At 49.9% G+C, this 20,425-nt stretch overlaps 1 protein-coding gene across 1 annotated transcript in view; it reads left to right on the plus strand.

Moving 5' to 3' along the window:
* Window positions 1-20,425, plus strand: part of nrg3b (neuregulin 3b) — a 143,281-nt gene that overhangs the window by 121,305 nt on the left and 1,551 nt on the right. The window contains exons 4-8 of the mRNA XM_048988020.1: window positions 3,349-3,375; window positions 9,838-9,940; window positions 10,241-10,361; window positions 14,433-14,554; window positions 15,933-16,088. Of these exons, the coding sequence (XP_048843977.1) occupies window positions 3,349-3,375; window positions 9,838-9,940; window positions 10,241-10,361; window positions 14,433-14,554; window positions 15,933-16,088 (529 nt within the window). The remainder of the gene's footprint in view (window positions 1-3,348; window positions 3,376-9,837; window positions 9,941-10,240; window positions 10,362-14,432; window positions 14,555-15,932; window positions 16,089-20,425) is intronic.

Consider the following 20,425-nt stretch of genomic DNA (forward strand, 5'->3'; position numbering starts at 1 on the left):
ATTCAGCATGGCGTTGCATAGTACACTGTACCCATGCCTTAGCATAATCTATAGTTTAGCACAGCACCATTAGCATGGTACTCCATGCCATAACTTTTGATAGGACACACTGTGCCATAGCACAACGTAATATACCAGAACATAACTGAGCACCACACCCTGCTTCAGCACAGCACAACACCAGAAAAACAGCTAGCATCCCATAGCTAATTGATTTAAGTCAGAGCTCCGAAGGTCTGAGCTAACATTATAATTCAGGGCTGGCCGTTCATGCCATTGATGCGTGTGTGTTCTGGGATTGTGTATTTAGCATGGCGCTAACAGGAAGGATAGACCTGCAACCCAAACATACTTCAAGTCCTCATTTAAATAGCTGCCCATCACTCCCAGGTTCAGACTAACCTCCAGGAGAACCTCGGTACTCATTACACAGCAGGGATCCAAAGCCAGAGGCAGCAATCTGGGTTTGTGGCAGCCGGCGTCTGACAGAGCAGCAGAGACACAGCGGCCAGTGAAGTTAGTCTTGCAGATGACATTAGACTCAGAAATGTGGTTAAGTGTGGGTTATGTCCAAGGTGGCCTTGAATGTCTGAAAAGTCATGAGCTAATGAACCCCTGGAAGAAACTTCTCTGGAGGCCATTGGTGTGCTGATTAATGCATGTGTTGACAGGAAAACAATCAGATTCCAGTGGAATTACAAATCATTGATGGGTCACAGAACCAAGATCAGGTTCCAGCAGCGTTTCAGGTCATTGGAGGATCATAGAACCAGAATCAGGTTCCGGAAACATTTTGTGTCATTGGCAGGTTACAGAACCAGCATCGGGTTCTGGCAGCATTTTGGTCACTGGGAGGTTACAGGACCAGCATCGGGTTCCAGCAGCATTTTGGTCACTGGGAGGTTACAGGACCAGCATCGGGTTCTGGCAGCATTTTGGTCATTGGCAGGTTACAGGACCAGCATCAGGTTCCGGCAGCATTTTGGTCACTGGGAGGTTACAGGACCAGCATCGGGTTCCAGCAGCATTTTGGTCACTGGGAGGTTACAGGACCAGCATCGGGTTCCGGCAGCATTTTGGTCACTGGGAGGTTACAGGACCAGCATCGGGTTCTGGCAGCATTTTGGTCATTGGCAGGTTACAGGACCAGCATCGGGTTCCGGCAGCATTTTGGGCCATTGGCAGGTTACAGGACCAGCATCGGGTTCCGGCAGCATTTTGGTCACTGGGAGGTTACAGGACCAGCATCGGGTTCCGGCAGCATTTTGGTCACTGGGAGGTTACAGGACCAGCATCGGGTTCTGGCAGCATTTTGGTCATTGGCAGGTTACAGGACCAGCATCGGGTTCCGGCAGCATTTTGGGCCATTGGCAGGTTACAGGACCAGCATCAGGTTCCGGCAGCATTTTGGGTCATTGGCAGGTTACAGGACCAGCATCGGGTTCCGGCAGCATTTTGGGCCATTGGCAGGTTACAGGACCACCTTCCTGTAGCTGGGAAGGTTGCATAGGGCGGAGAAATAAGGGCCAGCTGCTCAAAATGGCTGATTCTATGGGAAGCCTGCAGGTGTGCAGTGGCCTGGTTACCCCCATCACTCCGGGTCACGTGTCTCTGATTGGGGGTGTGTCAGTAGATGGTGGTGCTCATTTTTTTAAGAGAAAGGAGAGCAATCAGACTTTACAGACCACAATCCCCGGCTGGCCCTCCCTGAATATATTAAAGAAAAAATTTCAAGTAGTTAAATTCAAATTCGTTCGGCGTAGCCACTAAACGAGATTTTAGAAAGTGACCTTTGAAGTTCGCATCCTTTGATGCCTCCCATCACTTCTCACAACAAAGTAGTTGGTAGAAGATGGCAGGTAACACCTAGGGGGTCGAAGTAGGGGGAGGGGGGATGCGGGGGGGCATATCTGAGGTGTCGAGAGGACAAGGAATAAGGGCGGACAAACACCCTGAACCCTGATGTGGTAAATACATGTGAAGATGCAATGCTTTATTCACACTCCCCAGTAATAAGAGGCATCTCAGGCTTAGGCCTGTGGAGTAAAGCCAATAACCCCCCCCCCAAAAGGATTACAACAGCTACTCAAGAGGGGGAGCTGCCCTGATCAGCCCTGTTTAGCCCCCCTGTTCCCAGTACTGTAAGGTCAGCAAGCTGGCAGAGCAGGAGGAGAATCCATAGTGCATAGAGGATATGTCATGAGATAGAAGGCAGGGCTGTCATGGCCGTCCCTGCGGTCCAGTGGGCCTGCTACATGCCACATGGACATACCTGTAATGTCATTTGTGATGCAAAGGTTGGGCTATCATGAATCAGGACATTCAGAACAAATCAGATTGTTCAGGACTCAGGACATGCAAGAACAAATGTTACGGACACGGGGCAATGGTGCAGGCGAGGAAAGGAAGGTGATGATCCACTTTCAGTTCCAAGACAAACAGGGGTTTATTAAAGAAACTGCACACAGAGTAAAACTACAAAACAAAAGGACCACGAGAGTTGGGGAACAAACAGGGAACAAAATACTGAATTAACTAAAACCATGAAATAAAACTCAACTAAGAAACTCATCAAGACAACAGGGAATAGAAAGAGTCAAGAGAACAGAGGAACAAACACAGCATAACATTCACAGATCAACATGCAATGACTGAGTGGGGAACAGTGCATGACTTAAATACACACAAGGCTAACAAGACACAACGCAGCACAGATGAGAGACGAAACTCAAACAACCAAGCAATGAAAGCAGAGGACGATGAGCAACAGGTGGGGCTAATCAACAAAAGTAGAGTTAATCAGACATCAAAACTAGGAGACAAAGCAGACACCAGTACTATAATGAAAAACAAATTAACGCAGAACAAAACGGTACAACACAAAAGCCAGAACAGGACAGAAGGGCAAACCGAGGACAGAGAAACAAATAGAACGTAATAAACAGAGGGGAAACAGAAAAAAACAATAAATATAAAATAACAGATAAGGTTGGCAGCTGGCCAGCTTTGGAGCCCTGACCATTGGGTTAACAGACTGCACCACATGCTCAAGCCACTGCACTATGCAGTGGACTGGGAAACAAGAAAAATACATTAGGGGCTATCAAAAAGACAAAGGAGGGAACAGGATGGCCAGCGACACCTGCTGGCTAAGCGGGGAACAGACATGAAGGGCAGGGATGGACGGGAGCTAACCCTGACAGCAAATCTGATTTCTCAGGGCTCAGGATTGTTCATTGCCTGTGGTGAGGCTCCAGACTGATGAAACTACATCTGACCCTAACTTTCTCTCTCTTTCTCTCTCTCACTCTCGATCGATCTCTCCCTCATCGCCTTCAACTGGTACAGCAGACAACCTTGGCATTGAGTTTATGGGTAAGTCACCAATCACATCAAAAATGACCCCATCTGTATGTATGAGTCTCTGCCTGGGTCACATGTGTGTGGAGTTTGCATGTTCTCCCCATGTCGTCGTGGGGTTTCCTCCGGGTACTCCGGTTTCCCCCCACAGTCCAAAAACATGTTGAGGCTAACTGGACTTAGAGTTTCAGGGAGCCTGCAGTGTATGCCAAGCAAGATGCCAGTCCAACGCAAGACACACACACACATATACTCACACATACACACACACACATACACTCACACACACATTCTTACATGAGCCAGATGTCAGGTAACCTAAATGCAAGTGTTTAGTGGGTGAGAAGAAACTGGATTATCAGAGGAAAACCTACACAACATGGGGAGAGCATGCAAACTCCATACACACAGCAGAAGCGGGATTCAAACCCACACAACACGGGGAGAGCATGCAAACTCCATACATACAGCAGAAGCGGGATTCAAACCCACACAACACGGGGAGAGCATGCAAACTCCATACACACAGCAGAAGCGGGATTCAAACCCACACAACACGGGGAGAGCATGCAAACTCCATACATACAGCAGAAGCGGGATTCAAACCCACACAACACGGGGAGAGCATGCAAACTCCATACACACAGCAGAAGCGGGATTCAAACCCACACAACACGGGGAGAGCATGCAAACTCCATACATACAGCAGAAGCGGGATTCAAACCCACACAACACGGGGAGAGCATGCAAACTCCATACACACAGCAGAAGCGGGATTCAAACCCACACAACACGGGGAGAGCATGCAAACACCATACACACAGCAGAAGCGGGATTCAAACCCACACAACACGGGGAGAGCATGCAAACTCCATACATACAGCAGAAGCGGGATTCAAACCTACACAACATGGGGAGAGCATGCAAACTCCATACATACAGCAGAAGCGGGATTCAAACCCACACAACACAGGTAGAGCACGAAAACTTCACAGGTACACAGCAGAAACGGGATTCAGACTCACACAACACAGGCAGAGCATACAAACTCCTTACATACACAGCATTCAGAAGGATTCAAACCCAATCAGCTGCTGTGCTACTCAGAACTCATGCATCATGGGTGTTATTACTTATTTATTTGAATATGACTTGCAAGACGGGAATATATAATGATTGAAAAGCACTATGAAGTGTAAGATATAGTGTTGGTGCATGTTGAGGTCAGCATGCCACACGTATGACGGGAAGGATCCACAGAGACAGTACACTTCGCAGGGAAGACAGCGTGATTAATTTAATATGACTCCCTCTGAGTCTTTCCATCGCATCCCTGTCTCTTAAATGTGAAGTGACTTTAATGAGTATATCAAAAATTAAACTCAAATTAAACAGACTTTATGAGCACAAGAAGTAATTTGCGCTGCCAAAGTACTTGAAGCGAGGCACACATTCCACACGCGATACGTGACGCCTATTTTATTACAAAACAAATAAATAAATGATTAAAGTAAATGATAAGGAGGGAGTTGTGAGCTCTCTCTGTGTGGCGGAACACAGCTCCTCGCTTGTTGCTATGGCGACAGAGAGCGGAGCAGCAGGAATTCTGCTGGAGATCAGTGAGCAGCAGATGCCCTCCTTCCTGACCGAGCGAGGTCACCCCAGCATGATAGCCCCGAGCTGCGCGCGCGTGTGTGTGTGTGTGTATGTGTGTGCGTGCGTGTGTGTGTGTGTGTGTGTGTGTGTGTGCGTGTGTGTGTGTGTGTGTGTGTGTGTGTGTGTAGCCCTGTGTCTCTACATGTATGTGCACCTCTGCGTGTTGGTATGTAAGCATTTTAATGTTTTCTGCACATGAACAATGGCAATTTTAATGAGGGGAACAAGAGAACGGATGGGCCCCCCAGCAAGGGTTTGTTTCCCGGGGCCCCACTCAAAAATCACTTTGTGGCCCCCCAACCCCCTTCCCTCCCATGTTTCAAAAACAAAATAAATAGCTAGTGAGTGGTGCCAAAAGGCTGTAGCTGGCTGGATGGATGGATGGCGGAACGTGCTGCTTCAGCACCTCCTAAATAAGGAATGTGTTTGTTTAATACTTGGTGTAAACCTCGGAGACCCACAGAAACGTGCCGTTTTAGTGGAGGGGGGGGTGTATCACCCATGGGTTCTGCCCCCATTGCTCCAGCCCCGGGTGTCTTTATTTTTTACTGGAGTGACTGGGATTGGGGAAACCTGTCAAGACTTAGGGGTCACCAGCAGAGGTATGTTTAGGTGTCCCAGTCATTTATAACAGCCCCTGAGGACTGGGTTGAGAAACCCTGATTTATAACATTCTGCTGATTCTTTCTGATCAGGACAGCTCAGTTTGTTGGGTTACATAAATACACATGGCATGATGGTTCTCCTCTGCTGCACCTGCTGCCCCTGCTGCCCCTGTCCCCGTGTCCCTGTACATCGTGTCCTCAGCATGGCCTTGTCCTCCTGACAGCCTGCAGCAAGGTAGTATGAAGGCCGTGGCATGGGCTCGATCTGGCTCTTCTTCTTCCTGGTGTTGGATTCCTCTGAGACGCTGAGGGCTCTTCCTGAGGGAAATCGAGCAGATGGATGCCATGCTGTGGTGCTGTGGTCTGGGGAGGGAGCACCGCTCAGCACTCTCCTGCCGCCGGGTCAGGACACATCCCGTGCGGATTCCGGAATGTTCCCTTGGTAGTGTGGTGTGGGGAGGCAGCCCTGGTCAATGCTATCACACCGCCGGCTCAGGGCATGTCCTGTGTGGATTCCGGGACGTTCCCTCCAGCACTGTAGTCTGGGGAGACAGCCCTGGTCAACGCTATCACACCGCCGGCTCAGGGCATGTCCTGTGTGGATTCCGGAACGTTCCCCCCAGCACTGTGGTCTGGGGAGGGAGCGCCACTCAGCACTCATGCTTCCAGCTCGGGGCACCTCCCCTGTGGATTCCGGAATGTTCCACCGGTGCTGTGGTGTAAGGAAGGAGCACCACTCATAGTTCTTAGCTGCCAGCTTAGGGCGCATCCTGTGTGGATTCTGGAACGTTCCACTAATGCTGTGGTGTGGGGATGCAGCACTGTCCAGCAGTGTTATACTGCTGGCCTGGGGCACATCCTGTGTGGATTCTGTAACGTTCCACCAATGCTGTGGTGTGGGGATGCAGCACTGCTTCAGAACGTTCCACCAGTGTTCTGGTATTGGGAGGGAACACCGTTCAGCGCTCTCACGCCGCGGGCCTAGGGCACATCCTGTGTGGATTCTGGAACAGTCCACCAGTGCTGTGGTGTATGGAGGAAGCAGCAGTCAGTCCTCTATCACCACCGGCTTGGGGAACATCCCATACGGGTTCTGGAACATTCCAATGGTGCTGTGTAAGTGGCTGTCTCTGCGTGGCCTCAGCTCCGGGCTCCGCGCGGCCTCAGCTTCGGGGTCTGCGCGGCCTCAGCTCCAGGCTCCGCGTGGCCTCAGCTCCGGGCTCCGCGCGGCCTCAGCTTCGGGCTCCTCGCGGCCTCAGCTCCGGGCTCCGCGTGGCTTCAGCTCCGGGCTCCGCGTGGCTTCAGCTCCGGGCTCCGCGTGGCCTCAGCTCCGGGCTCCGCGCGGCCTCAGCTCCGGGCTCCGCGCGGCCTCAGCTTCGGGCTCCGCGTGGCTTCAGCTCCGGGCTCCGCGCGGCCTCAGCTTCGGGCTCCTCGCGGCCTCAGCTCCGGGCTCCGCGCGGCCTCAGCTCCGGGCTCCTCGCGGCCTCAGCTCCGGGCTCCGCGCGGCCTCAGCTTCGGGCTCCGCGTGGCTTCAGCTCCGGGCTCCGCGTGGCCTCAGCTCCGGGCTCCGCGCGGCCTCAGCTTCGGGCTCCTCGCGGCCTCAGCTCCGGGCTCCGCGCGGCCTCAGCTTCGGGCTCCGCGTGGCTTCAGCTCCGGGCTCCGCGTGGCCTCAGCTTCAGGGTCTGCGCCTCTCCCCAGCCAGATTTCACAGTCCTTGTGTTGCTGCATTTCTCCCTGGAAATGATCTTCATACTTTATCGTTCCTGCCTGGCTTTCTCCCACACACCTCAATTAGCTGTCGGGAAACTGATCCAACCTGTGATTTCCTAACCTTGAACATCTAGGTAGATACTTAGTAGATTTTTGCCCTGATCTTTTTACAGTCTCACTCTGCTATTTTCCTTTACCAGAGTAATTCCTCTTCCAAATCTAACAGTTCCTTAACTAGCCCATAGTTTGACTGCATAACTGCCCACCACCACCAAAGCAGTATCTTCTGCACAACCTAAATACTTCAAAATTCTCTGTCAGGGGATCTGAAACATTCCCCATGTTCTAGTAGTGTCTGGCTGTCCATCTGCGGGGGTGTGTGTGTGGGGGGTGCATTTCCTGCTGTCCTCCAGTAAAGTAACTCTCCAAAAATAATAGTTTAATTAAGTTCCTGCATGGATCTTTGTGCCATGCCAAGTGTGAGGGAGGGGGAGGTGGGGTAAAACAAATGGTGGTGTGGGGGGGGGGGTTGGGGGTACAGGCGGTAAGCAAGATAAGAGCATCAGTAACAGGGCACAGTGTGAGGCTGGGCGGTAGAGAGCACCTTCGTCCCCCTCCCCGATTCAGCATTGGTGCCGATAAGCCTCCGCAAAGACTAGATAAGTGGGACAGAGCACTTACACGCAGCGGCCTGTCATCTCTGCTCAGGCGGGCAGCCACAGCTGCACTTTTATCACCACGGTGACAGCGCGCGTCACCGATGGACAGACAATTGCCATGTGAGGTGGAATACTGGCAACTAACCTGTCCTTTGCCACTGCCGAAGAGGGTGTGGTCATAATAAAGGGGAATCAGTGGAAGGGGCTGACAGTTTCAGACTGTGGGGGCGTGGCTTGTGAGTTAATAGACCTAACACAACTCTGATACACTAGCACATCTTTCATACACTAACACAGCTCTGATATGCTAGCACAGCCCCCTCACACTAACACAGCTATGATACACTAACGCAGCTCTGTTCCGCTAGCACAGCCCCCTCACACTAACACAGCTATGGTACACTAACACAGCTCTGATATGCTAGCACAGCCGCCTCACACTAACACAGCTATGATGCACTAACGCAGCTCTGTTCCGCTAGCACAGCCCCCTCGCACTAACACAGCTATGATACACTAACGCAGCACTGTTCCGCTAGCACAGCCCCCTCGCACTAACACAGCTATGGTACACTAACACAGCTCTGATATGCTAGCACAGCCCCCTCACACTAACACAGCTATGATACACTAACGCAGCACTGTTCCGCTAGCACAGCCCCCTCGCACTAACACAGCTATGATACACTAACACAGCTCTGATATGCTAGCACAGCCCCCTCGCACTAACACAGCTATGATACACTAACACAGCTCTGATATGCTAGCACAGCCGCCTCACACTAACACAGCTATGATGCACTAACGCAGCTCTGTTCCGCTAGCACAGCCCCCTCACACTAACACAGCTATGATACGCTAGCACAGTCCCCTCACACTAACACAGCTATGATGCACTAACGCAGCTCTGTTCCGCTAGCACAGCCCCCTCACACTAACACAGCTATGAAGCGCTCAGATTCAAAGGACTGGAGGAGCTTGGGACTCGCTAGGCAGCACAAGCCTAGCCACTGCACCTGTCCCCGGGAAGCCTGCAGCAGGCAGCAATCATCACCAGGGCTTTTCCTTAAGCATGTGTGTGTGCTGTATAAAGTCAGCGATAAAACGCATTTAGCCTGACACAGCTGGGTGGAAAAGATTTAGGGGGGTATTAGTAGTAAATGAAGAGACAGTTATTAACTGGAGTGTGATTTGGCAGTCCTGAACACGGCTCAGGTATTAAGCACACATTAATTTAAACCACACCTCTGCGAGCTTTGGGGGAGGGTGGCTGTGCAGCACAGAGATAAGGTAGGTAGTTGGCAAGCAGACAGGAAGTCGGGAAGCGGGCGGCTGGTCGGGAAGTGGGCTGGTGGTCAGGAAGTGGGGGGGTGGTGGGGAAGCAGGCAGGAAGTCGGGAAGCGGGCGGCCGGTCGGGAAGTGGGGGGGGGGGGTGGGGGGGGAAGCAGGCAGGCAGGAAGCAGGTGGGCGGTTGGGAAGTTGGCGGGCAGAAAGTGTGCAGGATGTCGGGAAGCGTTTAGGCGGGAATCAGGCGTGCAGGCAGGAAGCAGGTGAGAAGGAAGCAGGCTGGTGGCCTGGAAATGACCATCGTTTAATCGAACATCATGTACCACAGGCATCCACAATTACAATTATAATGGCGCAGATGTGCTTGTTGTACAGGGTGCTGTCGTGAGACGGTCCAATGCAAAATCGCACACGTTCCGTTGGGCCATGAAGCAGAAGCATCTTCTCCAGCAAGCAAACAAATTTCAGAGAGCAGACTGAGCCTGGGGGTGATTTAAAGGAAGCGCTGGTGGCCGTATGTCCTCTCAGCGTCCCTCTCTGTCTGTCTTCGTCCCCAACAGAGAGCAAGGAAATGTACAAGAGGCAGGTGCTTTCCATCTCCTGCATCACGGCGGGAATCAGCCTCCTGGGAACGTTCTGCATCGCCCTCTACTGCCGCAACAAGTGAGTGAGGGCTCCACCTAGAGGCCTAGGGGGGTGTATTTAACGCTAGAGTGAAGCTTGTTACTAGGTTTTAAACCTCTGTGTAAAGAGGGCTGTGGATTCCACAAAGTTCCTAAATGTCAGACTGTACTTAAAGTTTCTGCACTTCTTGGTTCTCTAGACCTTATCCTGAGAGTTAGAGTCAGGTTTTTGCACATCGTGTTGTAATTTTCACCAGATATATCTGGGTCTACGACGCAGGAGTGTTCCAAGATTTGATCCAACAACTCATTGTGTCGCTGCGGCTCCTTCCCTCTCCAGGCGGCGCAGTGAGAAGCTTCAGGCCCACCTGAAGGAGTGTCGCAGCCTGAAGTGCTACAGCTCCTCGGGGCTGCTGCCCAAATCCAGCCTGAGACCTCAGTGCGGCTTGCACCTGCAGAGCGTGAGTACACAGCCCGGAAAGTTCCCCTACCCATGCTGGCCCCCGACAGCCCCCGGAAATCTCATGCAGCACATTTCCGTGTGTGTGTGTGTGTGTTTTTAGATGCAGCTGCCCTTTCCGTGTTTTCAGCATTTATTCTAGCTAAGAAGATTGGCAGAGAGCCACTTAGGCATGCTGACATTTAGCAGGGCCTGCATCATGGTGGCACTCTGCGCCGTCGTCAGGTAGGCAGTATGGCTAAAGCTAAGTGGTTACAGGCAACTGTTCAGGTGGACAGACCTGTGAGAGTCCAGAGCACCCCCCCCGAACAGCAGCGATCAGCCACAGACCCAGCACATGAGCCTGTGTGGGGCTCAGTGGCTTCGGATGCTCTCTGTTATCATTTGGTTATTGGTTCATATCCCAGGACTGACAGAGTGATGTCACCCAGTTACCCCGGAGACTAGCTGACCTTGTTTTCTCCAAAAACATATAAAAGAAATATTTCAAGTAACTTAAGCCCAAAGTCTGTAAGGGCTGCACAGTGGCCAGATAAAGCTTCTCACTTAATAACTTGCTAATTGGATGTAGCTGTGCTCAGTGAGATTGGGTCCAGCTGCTTTTAAATATATATATTTTTGAATCCCTGAAATGTCCCTGAGAGTAAATAATGCAGCACGGCTAAGTCATGAATTCTTTATGTTTGAATCATGTCAGCAGGCATGTTGAAAATTATTAACTATCGCTTGATCACGATGCAACGTAAACAAAAAGATTAAAAGTATCTGCATTCCTATTCAGATTTTTCATACTTTCATACTTTGTTTTGGAAGCCAGAGAAACACAGGGTTTGCATCTTTGTGCAACTCCGGGAGTGGTATGTGGTTTTCAGCCGGACATTGGCAGCCCCCTGTCCCTCTTCCTGCCAGGAGTCCCACGCATATCAGACAGAACCTGCCGGCATGACGGACACCTGGGAGTGCTCCTGGGTGGTTGCCATGGGAACACGGGCGTCAGACCCAGCAGCCATCCTCCTATTGGTCTCTCTGCTTCCTGACCGCTGTTTCGCTGGACACGCGTGTTCACACTCATTCGCACACGCGCACTCTCCATCACACATAAATGCTGCAGTTGTGTCAGGTGGAGGAGAGGAAAACAAAACTCGAGCCCCCCCCCCCCGTCCCCACCCAAGGCAAAACTGGGCTGGAATTCAATCTCTTAACACCAGCCCTATAGCACCCCCCATCTGCAGAGAGGGAAACGCAGGCATGATGTCACATCAAACACATAAAGGGAAGTGCGGCACCAATTTAAACGCGTTATGTTCTGAGAATTTAGCAAGCGGTGAGAATGCGGCTTCAGAGCTTAAGCCTTAGCGCGTAGCACGTAGCGCGCTCCTGCACCGCTGCGGCGGCCTCTTTGTTTTCTTGCTATCTTCCTGACCTTTGCCACTGTGCTGGTTACTGTATTTTAGCTTCTGGGCTTTTTCTTCTCAATCTGATTCCACGCATCGGAGCTGGCAGCAGTGAGATAAAGCCATTAGCGCCATGTCTATCGGATTAGCACGCTCTGAAAGGGGGGTGGGTCCTTGGAGAGGGGGGCCGCCCACCTGCGTGAGCCGCCGGCCGGTCGCTGGCCAAACCTCCCTGGAGGAAAGGCTGGCTAATGCACGGCCAGGCCAGCCTGCGGGGGACCCCGTCAGATGGCGCTGAGATCGGCCGGGCTCTCCGTGCGGGCGGCACCTTCGCTGTGACGTGGCCTGCCTCCATAGAGCTCGCGGGATCCTCCCTGAGCCCAGAGGCCTGGTGATCTCACTCCTGCCATCTGCCTTGGCATCTGATTGGTCAGCTTGCTGTGTAGGTTCCAATGCCTGTTAAGGGCTGCAGCGGAGGACACATTTTAGTCTTTTAAAAACTCGCAGATGGACTCGACCTCTCTGGTTCAGTAGCCGTGGTGATGCTGGTTGTCACAGCGACTGCGGATCAGATTAACCAGACATTGCCTGGCATATAAGAGCAGCAGGGAGCTGGGGGCGTGTTAGGGGTCCCACTTCACCACATTCTGGGGCTTTTTTAAGGGTCTGTGAAGGACCCCACTGGGCCTCACGGACCCCGGGCAGCCCTGCTTGCTAACCGTCAGCTGAGGATGCCCTCGCCTCCGACGTCAGGACACAGACAGAAAACAAAGTCTGATGGATGGAAACAGGAAGGGTCAGCCGCCCTTGGTGTGTGGCAGGTCAGGGAGCTGCGACCTCGGTGCCAACCAAAATCTGGCTGAGCAAAGAGCATGCAGCAGCTTCAGCTTAAGCACCTAAGCAAATAACATCGTCGTTCTTCGGAAATCGACATATTCATGGATGGAAGGGCGACAGGACCGCGGAGTCAGAAGGGATGGAAAGGCGACAGGTTTGCAGAGTCAGAAGGGATGGAAAGGCGACAGGTTTGCGGAGTCAGAAGGGATGGAAAGGCGACAGGTTTGCAGAGTCAGAAGGGATGGAAAGGAGACAGGGCCGCAGAGTCAGAAGGGATGGAAAGGAGACAGGGCCACAGAGTCAGAAGGGATGGAAAGGCGACAGGTTTGCGGAGTCAGAAGGGATGGAAAGGAGACAGGTTTGCGGAGTCAGAAGGGATGGAAAGGCGACAGGGCCGCAGAGTCAGAAGGGATGGAAAGGAGACAGGGCCGCAGAGTCAGAAGGGATGGAAAGGCGACAGGTTTGCGGAGTCAGAAGGGATGGAAAGGCGACAGGGCCGCAGAGTCAGAAGGGATGGAAAGGAGACAGGGCCGCAGAGTCAGAAGGGATGGAAAGGAGACAGGGCCGCAGAGTCAGAAGGGATGGAAAGGAGACAGGGCCGCAGAGTCAGAAGGGATGGAAAGGAGACAGGTTTGCGGAGTCAGAAGGGATGGAAAGGTGAAAGGGCTCCTGATTGGCCATCTTTTCTGCATGAGTGAGTCCCGTTCTATCAAACGTGTGTGGGCATGGCCTGATTAGCCAGACATGAGTGTTCAGGGATGAGCAGGTGGCATGGGGGGGGGGGGGGTTCCCCTTGAGGACAAAAGGACAGAGTAATGATCTATACACAGGGACAGTCCTCCCTGAGAAGAAAAACACCCTCCTCACTTCACACTGCCTTGTTTTACGTTTTATGTGTTTCACACTGTATTCCTACGTATGAATGATGGATGACAAGCAAGTGACAGTGACTGGGGGACACCCCACTGAGGGACACCCCACTGAGGGACACCCCACTGAGGGACACCCCCAGAGCGGTGGTGTCCCCGATTTGGTGTCTTGCCATCCTCTTGTTTCACTGGGGTGGGGAGTCATCTACACCCCTGTGCTGTGCTGTGGTTCCCTCATTATGCTGCCGCTGACCGTGGATGCAGGTTGGGAATACAGAGTCCTGTCCTCTCATTTCTGATTATTCTTAAACACTGAAAAGACGAATTATGGTAATGATCCCTTTTTATAGAAAAATCTAAGAAATTCTTTAAGAATCCATTAATGTAATCACATCTGGGACTAATTCTTGACTTCTGTCGGAGTGCCGTTCTAGGCGTCGGGGAATGTAAGCGGAACACATCTCATTTAATCCGTGGTTTAAACGCAGGGTCTAATTAAAATCACCGTATATCCAACAGCTGCCGCACTGCAGCGCCCTCTGCGTGGGAACATGGCACGCACACGCGTGTGCTGTGGAAACGCGTTAATGCTTATCAGCGGCCGGATTAGACGGCCAATTAGCCCGGGAGAGTGGTGGCAGGTGCCATCAGACGGCGTTCTGCCGCCATCCCGGCGCGCTCCCTCCATATGGATCAGGAAACGGACGCCGAGCCTGACGCACGGTCACTGGCCAGCCCCCTGCCCGCCCTGCACTCCTCATGAGAATACAAAGCGGCTGCCATTTGCACTGTGCACAGTGTGAGCTTGGTAGTGCTGCGCATAAAGGGCTTTGTGATACGGTGCTTGTCGGGGAGTGCCGTCCTACCCCAACAGCCCCCTGCCTCATGTCTGTTGCTAGAGGGTGGAGGGGGGGCTGGGTATTCCCGATGGGGAGATCCAAGTACCGACTCTGCGTTTGTTTCTTTCCACAGTATGGAAAAGGTAATGGGTCCTCCACTCCACACGGGGTCGCCATTCGCAAAGTGGGCATCCTGCAGAGCTGTGCCGTGCCTGCCGCCCGTCCCAGGGCCTCGCCCCCCGGGAAGCACCACAGGTACGAGCCTTTCGTCACATTTCCATCAGGGCTGCAAACAAACACAGTCAGGAAGCATTTCGTGCCATAGAAATTTAATCATTTCCCCGGTTTTACTCAGAAACCGAAGCACACGATGCTAAAGCTGGGGGCAACAGCTTGTTTTATAATCATAATGCATTATAAGAACTGAGGTGGTCTTAAGTATGTGACTCTCAAATGGAATTAAATCCTTGTTGCTTTCCATGCTATTTTTTTGTTAAGGGCATGAAATTCAGAATCAAATTAAACATTATGGAACTTCTTTGTTACTAGAGCTATTTTAGCAGGATGATCTAATCAACCCCCACATCATCACTGCCCCCTCCCCCAGCTTCCTGCTAGCCCTGCGTGGGGTTACAGGCCCTTTACTTTGTCCAGGAAGCTATAAGACATGCTGTGATGTACTAGACTGTTTCAGGCAATAGGTGAACACTGGAAGGTCACAGGTTCAAGACCCTAAATGCCCCCCCTTTACTACTGGTGAGAAAAATGACAGCAAGGTGTCCATGGGTAAAGAGGGAATTGCCGCAGAAAAAGAGGCTGCTGTAAGTGGCATGAACCTCGCAGGAAGAATGATCATCTCCATAACGCCGTTTGGATGGGAGTGAGAGATCGGCACAGCATGGCTAGAAAGGGCCCAAAGCGTGCAGCAGGTCACCATTTAGGAATTGTAATCCAAGCCCCCCACCCCCACCCCCGAGTGCCTGACTGTGCTACACCCCCATGGAGAAAGACATGCCCATGGAGGTGCTGACTGCAGGCCAGGGTGCGGGCCAAGGCTGTGACCGTCACGACCGCCCCCCCACCGAGGCTCCCTTCTGGTGCTCCATCAGATGAAGACAGTTTGTATGGGAGCTGAGGGGATGGGGGGACATCAAGCGATGGCATGGGGGGGCGCCTTACCTTAATTATTTTACATGAGGCCACTAGCGGTGCGGGTTATAAAAGGCGGGCTGTAACTCGCTTCCTGAGTTCTCATTGGTGGGTATGGATGTGTATCTGTGTGCATGTGTTTCATGTGTCTGTCTGTCTGTGTGTATCTATGTTTGTCCGTGTCTGTGTGTGTCTATGTTTGTGTCTCTGTGTGTGTCTGTGTGCGGGTAGGTGCCCCCCCACCTCTCATCAGGCTGAAGGGAGGATGTTGCCATGGAGACAGAGGAAGGTGTAGTGCGTGATGCCGGTCACGACCTCTCACTCAGCTGCATGTCTCCAGTGGGAGGCGTGGACGTGTAGCTGAGCTGCACGGGAAACTGTCCCTCTGGGGAACCTGAGCCTCACTGCCCCCCCCCCTCCCTCCCATTTCAGCCTCTGATTGCCCTCTTCTGCTCTAAATCAGCATTCCCTGCCTCTCCCACAGCCCCAGCCAGCGAGCACGCCTCACCCGGCCCCACCGGACCCCCCCTACTCCACGGGGACGCCTCAATCCCATTGGTGTCTGCAGGGACTCTGGACCCATATACCAGCACCTGCAGGAGGCCCAGTCCTCAGATAGGGAGGCGGAGCCTTTACAAGAGTGAGTCACGGGACGGGAGGGGGGTCACAGTTTTTGATGCTTTATTTTTAAGGTTCCTCCTCCTCCTCCTCGTCTTTAACCGCTGTGTGACCCCCCCCATCCCTCGATTCCAAGTGAAGATATAAAGCAGCCCACCCACACAAGAAAACAGACTTGTTTTATTTAAGCTGATTCACATGAGGAAGAGTCACCTGTTATTAGTGTTTTATTTAAGCTGATTCACACAAGGGAGAGTCACCTGTTATTAGTGTTTTATTTAAGCTGATTCACACGAGGGAGAGTCACCTGTTATTAGTGTTTTATGTAAGCTGATTCACATGAGGGAGAGTCACCTGTTATTAGTGTTTTATTTAAGCTGATTCACATGAGGGAGAGTCACCTGTTATTAGTGTTTTATTTAAGCTGATTCACATGAGGGAGAGTCACCTGTTATTAGTGTTTTATTTAAGCTGATTCACACGAGGGAGAGTCACCTGTTATTAGTGTTTTATTTAAGCTGATTCACACGAGGGAGAGTCACCTGTTATTAGTGTTTTATTTAAGCTGATTCACACAAGGGAGAGTCACCTGTTATTAGTGTTTTATTTAAGCTTATTCACACGAGGGAGAGTCACCTGTTATTAGTGTTTTATTTAAGCTTATTCACATGAGGAAGAGTCACCTGTTATTAGTGTTTTATGTAACCTGATTCACATGAGGAAGAGTCACCTGTTATTAGTGTTTTATTTAAGCTGATTCACACAAGGGAGAGTCACCTGTTATTAGTGTTTTATTTAAGCTGATTCACACAAGGGAGAGTCACCTGTTATTAGTGTTTTATTTAAGCTGATTCACATGAGGGAGAGTCACCTGTTATTAGTGTTTTATTTAAGCTGATTCACATGAGGGTGAGTCACCTGTTATTAGTGTTTTATTTAAGCTGATTCACATGAGGGAGAGTCACCTGTTATTAGTGTTTTATTTAAACTGATACACAGGAAGGAGAGTCACCTGTTATTAGTGTTTTATTTAAGCTGATTCACACAAGGGAGAGTCACCTGTTATTAGTGTTTTATTTAAGCTGATTCACACAAGGGAGAGTCACCTGTTATTAGTGTTTTATTTAAGCTGATTCACATGAGGAAGAGTCACCTGTTATTAGTGTTTTATTTAAGCTTATTCACACAAGGGAGAGTCACCTGTTATTAGTGTTTTATTTAAGCTGATTCACACAAGGGAGAGTCACCTGTTATTAGTGTTTTATTTAAGCTGATTCACACAAGGGAGAGTCACCTGTTATTAGTGTTTTATTTAAGCTGATTCACATGAGGAAGAGTCACCTGTTATTAGTGTTTTATTTAAGCTTATTCACACAAGGGAGAGTCACCTGTTATTAGTGTTTTATTTAAGCTGATTCACACGAGGGAGAGTCACCTGTTATTAGTGTTTTATTTAAGCTGATTCACACGAGGGAGAGTCACCTGTTATTAGTGTTTTATTTAAGCTGATTCACACGAGGGAGAGTCACCTGTTATTAGTGTTTTATTTAAGCTGATTCACACGAGGGAGAGTCACCTGTTATTAGTGTTTTATTTAAGCTGATTCACACGAGGGAGAGTCACCTGTTATTAGTGTTTTATTTAAGCTGATTCACATGAGGGAGAGTCACCTGTTATTAGTGTTTTATTTAAGTTGATTCACACGAGGGAGAGTCACCTGTTATTAATGTTTTATTTAAGCTGATTCACACGAGGGAGAGTCACCTGTTATTAGTGTTTTATGTAAGCTGATTCACATGAGGGAGAGTCACCTGTTATTAGTGTTTTATTTAAGCTGATTCACATGAGGGAGAGTCACCTGTTATTAGTGTTTTATGTAAGCTGATTCACATGAGGGAGAGTCACCTGTTATTAGTGTTTTATTTAAGCTGATTCACATGAGGGAGAGTCACCTGTTATTAGTGTTTTATTTAAGCTGATTCACATGAGGGAGAGTCACCTGTTATTAGTGTTTTATTTAAGCTGATTCACACGAGGGAGAGTCACCTGTTATTAGTGTTTTATTTAAGCTGATTCACACAAGGGAGAGTCACCTGTTATTAGTGTTTTATTTAAGCTGATTCACACAAGGGAGAGTCACCTGTTATTAGTGTTTTATTTAAGCTTATTCACACGAGGGAGAGTCACCTGTTATTAGTGTTTTATTTAAGCTTATTCACATGAGGAAGAGTCACCTGTTATTAGTGTTTTATGTAACCTGATTCACATGAGGAAGAGTCACCTGTTATTAGTGTTTTATTTAAGCTGATTCACACAAGGGAGAGTCACCTGTTATTAGTGTTTTATTTAAGCTGATTCACACAAGGGAGAGTCACCTGTTATTAGTGTTTTATTTAAGCTGATTCACATGAGGGAGAGTCACCTGTTATTAGTGTTTTATTTAAGCTGATTCACATGAGGGTGAGTCACCTGTTATTAGTGTTTTATTTAAGCTGATTCACATGAGGGAGAGTCACCTGTTATTAGTGTTTTATTTAAGCTGATACACAGGAAGGAGAGTCACCTGTTATTAGTGTTTTATTTAAGCTGATTCACACAAGGGAGAGTCACCTGTTATTAGTGTTTTATTTAAGCTGATTCACACAAGGGAGAGTCACCTGTTATTAGTGTTTTATTTAAGCTGATTCACATGAGGAAGAGTCACCTGTTATTAGTGTTTTATTTAAGCTTATTCACACAAGGGAGAGTCACCTGTTATTAGTGTTTTATTTAAGCTGATTCACACAAGGGAGAGTCACCTGTTATTAGTGTTTTATTTAAGCTGATTCACACAAGGGAGAGTCACCTGTTATTAGTGTTTTATTTAAGCTGATTCACATGAGGAAGAGTCACCTGTTATTAGTGTTTTATTTAAGCTTATTCACACAAGGGAGAGTCACCTGTTATTAGTGTTTTATTTAAGCTGATTCACACGAGGGAGAGTCACCTGTTATTAGTGTTTTATTTAAGCTGATTCACACGAGGGAGAGTCACCTGTTATTAGTGTTTTATTTAAGCTGATTCACACGAGGGAGAGTCACCTGTTATTAGTGTTTTATTTAAGCTGATTCACACGAGGGAGAGTCACCTGTTATTAGTGTTTTATTTAAGCTGATTCACACGAGGGAGAGTCACCTGTTATTAGTGTTTTATTTAAGCTGATTCACATGAGGGAGAGTCACCTGTTATTAGTGTTTTATTTAAGTTGATTCACACGAGGGAGAGTCACCTGTTATTAATGTTTTATTTAAGCTGATTCACATGAGGGTGAGTCACCTGTTATTAGTGTTTTATTTAAACTGATACACAGGAGGGAGAGTCACCTGTTATTAGTGTTTTATTTAAACTGATATAGACATAACGGAGAGTCACCTGATTCTGTATAAATCCATTAGCACACATATTACCATTCATATACTCTACTGGTGCTAATGGTATGCATAAGGGGGTGAAATTGGACAGGAAAACTCTGTCCCCAGTACTGCTAACCCCTAACAGAACCAGTAGCACCACGTTTTAATGTTTCTGCTGTCACCAGCACCAACCATGGCCAGGCCTGGCGAGCGAATCCCGATCTCTTTGACTTATGACCCCGCTTCGTGGCTGTACAGCGGGGTCTTCATACCTAACAAAGCAGCCCCTCTCTGCTGCTTTGCAGGATGAGCGCCTCCCCCCTTGCAGTCCCACATGGGGGTGAGGCTGCTCAGCTTGAACTCCCTGAGGCATCACCAAGGCATCAAGTTGCTAACATGTGCACGGAAAGCCGTGGCGATAAGCGGCATGGCACCCTGACTGGCCCTCAGCGAAGGCAGGCCGACCTGATAAGGGAGCCTGAGAGACACACCCGTGGGTTAAACAATATCTGCCATGCGGGGAGGTCGCCCCGCGTCAAGAATTATGAATAATTATCCAAAGACGGTGAGCTCCACGGGATGGGTGAGAGGAGGCACAGCAGGAAGCCTGAAGGAGTGTGAGCCAGGTGTGAAATGAAACAGCCGGAGCCAGTAGGCGCTGTGGTCTGAGCTGGGGGACGCGGTGATTAGTGCAGCTCGTCTGTGCGTCGTGCATGATAAGAAACCAGGGAGCCTGCATACAGCCAGGCAAGTCATTATTTCAGGAATCTGTGTTTGGCTTTTACCAGGGAGCCCCCCCCTTTACAATGCTGGGTGGCAGCGTGTGGCTCAGTGGGTTAGAGCTCAGTGTCTGTGATCATAAGGTTATTCGTTCAGATCCCAGGCTCATCAGAGTAACATCAGCATTAACTCCCAGTAGCTCCAGGGCCTGGCTGACCCTGGGTCAGATCCCGGGCTCAGCAGAGTA

The sequence above is a fragment of the Brienomyrus brachyistius genome, chromosome 20 (assembly GCF_023856365.1).
Source record: "Brienomyrus brachyistius isolate T26 chromosome 20, BBRACH_0.4, whole genome shotgun sequence".
NCBI classification, from domain to species: Eukaryota; Metazoa; Chordata; class Actinopteri; order Osteoglossiformes; family Mormyridae; genus Brienomyrus; species Brienomyrus brachyistius.